The 8,611-nt window shown below is 38.1% G+C and overlaps 1 protein-coding gene across 1 annotated transcript; it reads right to left on the minus strand.

Annotated features, from left to right (window-relative positions):
* Positions 1 to 334: 334 nt before the first annotated feature.
* Positions 335 to 6,789, minus strand: LOC306851741 (calcium-activated chloride channel regulator 1-like; the record flags this gene model as incomplete). Its single annotated transcript, XM_079388177.1, has 14 exons — positions 335 to 744; positions 864 to 1,088; positions 1,216 to 1,377; positions 1,461 to 1,725; positions 1,942 to 2,157; positions 2,253 to 2,359; positions 2,447 to 2,627; positions 2,718 to 2,942; positions 3,110 to 3,337; positions 5,626 to 5,794; positions 5,868 to 5,973; positions 6,102 to 6,252; positions 6,357 to 6,494; positions 6,646 to 6,789. 14 exons carry the CDS (start codon positions 6,787 to 6,789, stop codon positions 335 to 337), a joined length of 2,727 nt encoding a protein of 908 aa, XP_079244303.1.
* Between the last annotated feature and the right edge of the window lie 1,822 nt (positions 6,790 to 8,611).

Raw genomic sequence — 8,611 nt, forward strand, 5'->3', positions numbered from 1 at the left:
AGGTTACTGTTTTCTAATTAGAAATTGGTCGTCTTCCACCAGGGGCGCTTAAAAGCAGAATAAGTAATTGAGGCACAGAGATTTCAGGATTTGTTTTGCATTACAGTGGACTGAACAATTATGAAATTATATTTAGTCCACAGATTCCTATGTGATAGACAAAACAGAAATCCTTCTTAATAATCTTTGCAAGATTACACATGCTGCAGTAAAATTCGCAAACTAAGAAATTCTGTTTGATAGAATTGATTGTTTTAAGAAACATTCTAAAGCTATTTGATGTACATAGTTATGTTCAAATTAGGCACAAGGATTGATTTGACATTTGGTTGCATCAGAGTGTTAATGCCACTTTGCTTTCAGCAGAGGGTTTTTTGCGCTTCACTGCCCATGTGGTTACTGCAACAATAAAGCATATGACCATAGTTACCACACACACAGAAATAACAATAACTGTCAAATTAATTCCTGGGTTTGATATTCCTGGGGGTTTTGGACCAGGCAGGATCTTTGAAGCTTGAGCAATGTTGGAGGTTTCAGATTTTGCATTTTGTTCATCCTCTGACTGAACTGCAAAGAAGAGTGTGGTGCCATTTTGGATTGGGAAACTGAGATTGAATGAATGTTGTTCAACTGATCCAGCCTCCTGAGGTGAGACAGCAGCTGTGTTGACTTCATGACCATTGCTGAAGCGCTCTCGAAGCATATCAAGTTCAAAGCTCCACCTGATCTCATAGGATTTAGCTTAAATGGAAAGAAACATGCCATGCATTTCATGATGTTTAAATGTTTACAACAAAATTTATTTTGTCAGTTAAGATGAATAACCTTTTAAATATTGGTATAGTTATTGTATATTTTACCTGTCCCTTGGTCAAGGTCCTCACCAGGAGCTGTCCAGATGAGAAGCACAGTGTCCTCCTGGATCTCAGCACTCAGATCTGTGATTCTGTTAGGAGGGAAATTTGGTGGAGTTGTGCCCGAAAGTTTCACCTCAAAACTCTCTCCGGTGGCTGTTCTGGTGAAGCTTCCAACCTCAAGTGGTTCCTCAGAAACTGGAGGCTTTGGAGGGTTCAGCTGCACTATGCCTGAAATTAGAGGAATATTTTTTTTTTACTGAATGTTTTCCTCAACACAGCTTTATAGTTAATAGTATTGCCATTTATACAAAAGTTTTTTTTTCAAACCGACCAAAATATTGATGTGACAATTTACCGTTTACCACATATCCAGGTACATATGGGGCACCACTATTTTTTCGGAGACCAAATATGGTTTGTCCTTGATTCTTCACTCTTACTTTCAAGCTGCTTCTCCCATTTACTATCTTTGTGAAATATCTGGAATAGATTCCATCAGCTTTGATAGCATCAGCTCCTGCAAAAGATGGATTTCTGATTTATTTGCCAAAGTTAGGAAACGTTTTTTATATATTTATATTTTTATTTTGGGTAATTTACCTGCTCCATTGTCCAGGAGTTGTATTGTATGTGCAGACCCAGTTTCTGACTCCAGCGTAGCCCAAACATCAGCATTTATTACAGGCCTGTAATTCTGACTAACCTCAGCAAACACTATCATGGGTTTAGTGCCGTCACTGGACTGCTGGTTCATGCGGGTTTTGACAGTAATTGGTGGAACATCATCACGTGACGCTTGACTCGTTACTGTTATAGTCAAAGCCTGAAGTATTGTAGTTTGGATACTGTACTTCCAGTCCCCAGGCTACCAAACATAAGTAAAAGCAGATCAGTAAGTGTTTGCTGTAAGTGTATCAGCTCAATCATCAGTCTTAAACTCCTTCTTAGTCTGAAGTTCTTGTTGAATGTTTATCTAAAACTCTTGCCAATGCCTTTTATTGTGTTTTACGATAATACATTTACATGTTTATGGTTTTTGTTATAAACTTAATAAATAACTGGTTTATAAAGGTTATCATACCTCTGCAGTTCCTGGAACTTTTAAAGTGACTGTTTTCAGTGATACATCATGACTCATACTTGTCTGAGTGTAGATTAAGCCACTTGGTGACTGTATGTAAATGCCAGGGAAACTTATTTCATAGATTATTACAAAGCTGGTTTTGTTTCCAACAGTCTGATCCACTGATACTGTCCCATTGAACCAATCGGATGTGGATGTTCCAGCACTTTCTAGCTAAAGGAGTGATACAAAATGATTATGATTAAAGTACTCATAATATTGATGACACTTGCAGAGTAATAAATGTATTGTGGGATCACTTGACAAACCTGAACTGGTTCATTTGTGTAATCTCCAGTGGACAATGTAAGCGAAGCAAATGCATCCATTAACTGGTTAGATGTGATCTTATCATTGGGTGCAAGAAATATTCCCCCTGTTTTAAACACAGCACATTTTGGTGCTTATATGATATACACTGATACAGATACAGTAAGTTATTAATCATGCTCATATCACTTACCAGTTTTGTCTGCCATTTCTGTTAGTTCAGGAACTGCACTGTTACTAAAAGCCAGTGTGTGTATAATGGCACCACTTTGTATTGCAAATGGAGCACAGCCAGCAATGTTGTCTGTCGCCTGGCCATCTGTCAGAAAAACAATTTCATCTCCGAATGCATCCCCATTGTCCTCGCAAAGTATCTGAAGAAAAAAGGATCAATGACATAGACAAACTCTATATACCTCATATATCACATAAAACATAAAAATCCATACTAGTACAATTAATACCTGTAAGCCTAGAGTAAGGCCCAAGCACATGTTTGTTGATCCACTTGCTACTTTTGGCAACAATTTGATAAGATTTTCTCTTGTGGTGTCACTGTCAATAGTAGTCAAGCGGCTCAGAGTAGAAGCAGTAGTACTAAAGGTTACAATTCCAACCCTGGCTTGATCCTCAACGATGTTCCGCAGGAAATGTGTGGCAGCCTGCTGCAGTTGAAGAATTCTAAGACCCTAGAAAACATAAACAAACGAAAAAAAAAAAAAATTGAAAAACCTACACTTGTTTCTTACAGTTTCAGAATTATGTATCAAACTCATTTCAAAGAACTGGCAACAAGAAAATGTTATCATGGTAGCATCTTTGTTTTCAAATGAAGTCAATATATCTTATTACATACTCCCATGCTTCCTGAGACATCAAGGATGAGGCAAACGACCCGTTGTGTCCTCTGCACAACTTTGAAAGATGGTGGTGGTGGAGGGGACTGCAGTGGTTTCAGAGAACGAAGTGTGTCTTTATCCTCAGAATCCTCAAATATTACAGTCCATGTTGCTTTCTCACATTTTGAATTTTGCATGTTTGGAGCTTCATAATTGTGCTCATTTTCTTGACAAAATGCAGTCACCTGAAAATATGATTTACTTTATAAATGAGATATATGTCACCAAATACCCAAAGATGGGCACAGTTCATTTGGAGGCTGATTTTTTTGTATTTGATTTAATTTTATTTATTTTTTTATTTGGAACTTCAGTACTCACATGCAGTAATTATATATGAATATAAATTTAACACAGCAAAACCAATGTAAACAGTTGTGACTAAATGACTATATACATCTACATCTTAAAGAGCATATCATTTTTGGGTTATCTTTGTTAGTGTGCAGATATATTGCTTATAGTCTTGCTCTCTGTGATTTAAAAAAAGTTTTTAAATCGAAGTCTAAGTCTTATCTGTTATGAAGCAAAAGTACATTAAACACAGCATCACAAATAACTGCAAAGTACCAATTTCTGTGACTTTCTGCATTTCTGACAAACCTGAGCAGATTTTAGAAAAGTGAGTACTGCAGTTATATACCAAGTGTGCCGCAAAAGTTCAGAAAAGTGCAAACAAAACATTTTGATTCCTCCCACGTGGTTGGTCCCAGTAAAGGTCATAAACCCCACTCTCTCCATGTAATCTAATGGGGCGTGAGACAAACTAAATAATCAAATTACAGTTCAAATAATTATTTTTCCAAATATATTATATTATTTTAGGTAGTTCTTACCATGCTGATGTATGCTCAAATGTTGATTTATCTACTAAGTTTGCTTTTATTTAGTTATTTGATGCTATAAAAACGGGGTTTAGTGTCATGATTGTGATCTTGCGACTGGGTCTGAGGGAGTTTGGCGGGGACTTTGATATCGCGGCTCCACCTCACAATCCAAATTATGTAATTTTCACAAAATGAAGGCGGCCATAATGAGAATGTTTTGGCTTCACTTTTCTATAGAGAAAGGAAGTGGAGACATGTCATCCATCTTTTTTACCATCTATTGTATATACCAACAATGGACGTCAACATAAATAAATTACGCAAATTATGCACTGTTACTGCTGCTGCTTTTATTCATGCTGGAGCATTTGTTCTCTTTCTATACTTGTGGTACTATGCTGAGCTCATTTAGTTAAAGGTGATTGTCTTCAGAGACATTTTTTGTTATGCTGGTTGTAAGTTCACATCCCGATAGCAATCATTAAGTTAAGTGGTCTAAATTTATTTATCTGTATTTATTTTTTCTGTGGAAGGCGTAGGACCAAGAAATGCTTGTATCAGAGAAAGGACCTCAGGCGCTTGCTTAGTAGGCCATAGTTCTCGCCCTGGAATGTCAGTCAGAACGTAGGACAGGAGGCAGGAATCAATTTGAACAGTTTACTGAATTTTCGTCAGCAGCACAGACATACATTAGACAATATAGTTGTCACGAATCTGGTTCGTGGTCTTCAATCCACTCGCCATCAGCGGTTGCTCTACCATCATATTGACTCTCACACAGACTGCATCACACTGGACTGCATTTCCCATCATCCATTGCATTGATCACACTGTCTGGATTATTGCTCGTGTACCTGGATTATCTCTCTTTGCATTGCCCTGTTGGATATTATTTGCCGATCGAAGACCCACACCTGATTTTTATGCATAGTTAATAGATTACACTATTTGGCTACTTTGGCCATCGCCCATTATAGATCAACTAACATAATCTATAAAGGTGCAAAATGCATTTACTTAGGAATATTTGAGAATTTAGATACTTCATGATATAGTTTGGGAATATTTCGAATTAAAATAAATAAATAAATAAAACATAAGCCTATATCAGTTATACAGTGGTATTGTTTCTGCTGTGTGTCACATGACAAGCATGAGAGCCCCCCTCAACCCCCTCACTTCACTCGTGCCCCCTCAAAATAATGAGTGCATGATGCCCCTGACACTATAGTACAAAATTATTTGTCAAATTAATTAAACATGATGACACATTAATTTAAGTTGAAATTGTTATAGGTTACTTCTAGAGATTGCAGTGATACATGACATGGTGAAAAATTACTAAATTAATAATACTGAAAGAAGGTTAAGATGAAATGTAAAATTATGCCCTCTAAGAGCACAAGTGGCCCCTTTCTGAACCGCCCCTGTATAACACCCCTTTGTTTTCTTTGTTCATTTGTCAGTTGTTGCTTTACTGTAGCTGTTCTTGTTCCGTGTTTCCTAGTTTCTCTGTTTATTCATTTGTTTAGTTTGTTTTTTTCACCACTATCCCTGCATGTCTAAAACGTACGACTCACAGTTTCCTGGAATTTATTACCATGTAGAAACATTTATGTGTGGATAGATGTGCAATCAATACTTACAGGATCCAGACCTGGGAAGAACATAATTGAGCTGTTTGTGATTTGATTTCTATCCGGAAAAAACATGCACCCCTCGGTAGGTAATGAAGTTTGTGGATCAATGCGGCACTGTTGTAGAGATCCTCCAGCAGTAACTTCATAAAGCTGACCTTGAATATTTTTGCTACACCTATAAACAGGAAACCAGTGGTTGATATCATTTACAAGGACATTTTAATCATATGCTTTCTTTTTTCAATCACCTTGTAGCTTCAATACGGCCATTAGAGTGGTAAAATGGCTTTTCTCCACTGTATTCATCATATACGCCCCATCTTACATGAGCCCATTCATGCAAAAAGACCCTTCCTGCAAACAAACAAGAAAACTGCTAACAAAACAAACATCTACTGTATTAATACTACTGTATTAACAGACCTTTCTAATCTCTTATTTCATGATAAATGTATAAATGTTGGAATATAAACCATGTTCACCTCTTGATCCAAAAAGCTCAATTAAATTGTCATTCAGGAGGTATTCTGGGATGAAATGAATGTAATCTCCCTCAGCTCCACATTCACCATACAGATTAGTGTAGGGTTCAACACCGTATGATGGATTAGGATTATCAATTCTTATTTTGGCCTGCATTTCACATAGAAATGGTCTAAGAGACATCCTAAGTGAAGTAATTTATTTTTGAACATCAATATTTGGCAGGCACGATAAAATAGCATAATTATCTGTACCTTTCCAAAGGATTCTGTTCTTGCTTTGGAAAAATCTGTACCGTTCCATTCGGGTGGGACTAGAATTGTAGCTTCTCTGAAATAGACCTTTTCATCCAATGCATCATAAAGGTAAAATGACCCCTCAGTGACCATTTCCTGTCAGAAGAAGTTAAGAGATAAAATAAGAAAACACTTTGAGTTAATAAATATAAATCATCTTTCACAAAAATAAGTTAATAAATACATAAACTCTAAACTCCATATAAGTACATGGAATTTGTTAATAGACCAAAAAGTTCATATTCACCTTGATTTTATCAATGAGCATGTCATCCTGTGGTACTTTCGAACCGATCGCAATGACAATGTCAACATAACCATTTCCATCTAGTTTGATTCCAATGGAGATGGACGACAGCAACATCAAGACAAACGTTATTCTTGAGTCCATAGCTGCAGCATTTAGATGAACAGCAAATACTGAATCCTGTTTTATACAATATCAAGTCAAAAATTAACTTAAATGTCATTGATAAGAGGGATTATTTACTGGCATGAACTGATGGTATCGTTACAATTTCTGTCAGGAAACAGGAAATCAGGAAACAACATGTCATCAAAGTGTCATAAGGCATAATGTTTACAACACTAATAATTTTATTCTTGTTTTGCATTGCTTCTTTTCTTTTTAAATTATTTTCTATTCAGTCCTCTCTGGTTGTATATAGCATACAGCATAATCAACAAAGAAGATCAATTATTAAAGAAAGAGTTCACCTAAAAATGAAAACGTATGTATTTTATGGAAATCATGGTGCACACATATATTTTGAATATATTACTTATTTGCAGGTGAGGCAAGGGAAGAAGGACTGAATGATACTGTGTCTGATTTTTATTAGAGTTCAAAAATAAACAAATATAAAAAATGACATGACGGGGGAATACAGTCCAAGCAGGCAGTGGCAGGACTGGAACTCACTTTGGAAAACAAGACATTGCAAAACAAGACAATACATAGCAACATCTACCAGGAAACCAGTCACAAAAAACTAGCACACGAGGATTCTGATTACAAGGGTAATAAATTATGTTTTATTAACAAGGTTCGCGAGGAGCATGATCAGATAATAAGTCTGGCCCAGGTGCAGCTCGTCAGCTAATCACCTTAACAAACACATCAGGTGTATATATACAGCCAACTCACCTCTGTTTTATGTTCTATTCTCTGTTCTAATCTCTGTTTTCCAACACTCGGTTTTGCTCCTTTGTTGTCATATCACAGATGCATCTTTTTCTGGACAATGACAAAACCTGGACTGGGGATTTTTCGTATCCTCCATCGCAATCGGCAAGCTCTAGGCTCCCTCCTTTTCCGTCAGTCACCACTTCATCGCAGCTGGTGCTCTGCTCGACCAGCCACACACTCTCCACAATGCCAAGGCTTAACCTCACCTCAACCGACATCCTCGTCTCATTCGGCCATTCCAATATATCCTCCAATCAGAAGTGGACAAGTATTTAAGCCTGAAGCAAACGCTAATTTATTCTGACAAACCATTCTCGCGGAGGGTAAACAAAGCGCATACGATCGATCCATTCGTTACACTGCAAATTAGCCAACCTCACTCCTAAATCCACTCCAGGCAGACAGTAGATCGAGCAAAGTCCTGATCTTGCCTCGCTCTTCACCATCGTCATCCCGTACAAGACCCGGCTCTTCTAGAGCGTTGGGTCGCAGTGGCAGGCCTCAAACGAGCCTAGGCCGCACCACAGTTCTCACTGCAGCAAAACCTCACTCGGCTCTTCTTTTCACCGCAGTTTTTCCTGCCGCAGTGCCGTATGAAGCTAAAAATTGTTAAACGACGTGATGACCTTATGGATGTTGATGTCATTTCGGTAACCATGACGCTTAATTCGATACTGCCAGTGGCGCCGCAGTGCCCTGCTCATTTGATAGTGCTACTGCAGTGCCCCGTTTAATTTGATCCTGCCGCCGCAGTATCCCACTAAATTGATCCTGCCACCGCAGTGCCCTGCTCAATTTGATATTGCTGTTGCAGTGCACGGCTCATTTGATACGGCCGCTGCAGTGCCCTGCTCCGCTCATTCAATACTGCCGCTGCAGTGCTTCGCATAATTGGATCATGCCGCCGCAGTGTCCCGCTAATTTGATCCTGCCTCCGCAGTGCCCAACTCAATTTGATATTGCTGTTGCAGTGCTCGGCTCATTTGATACTTCCACAGCAGTGCCCTGCTCATTTGATACTGCC

The sequence above is a fragment of the Barbus barbus genome (assembly GCF_936440315.1).
Source record: "Barbus barbus genome assembly, chromosome: 31".
Classification (NCBI taxonomy): Eukaryota; Metazoa; Chordata; class Actinopteri; order Cypriniformes; family Cyprinidae; genus Barbus; species Barbus barbus.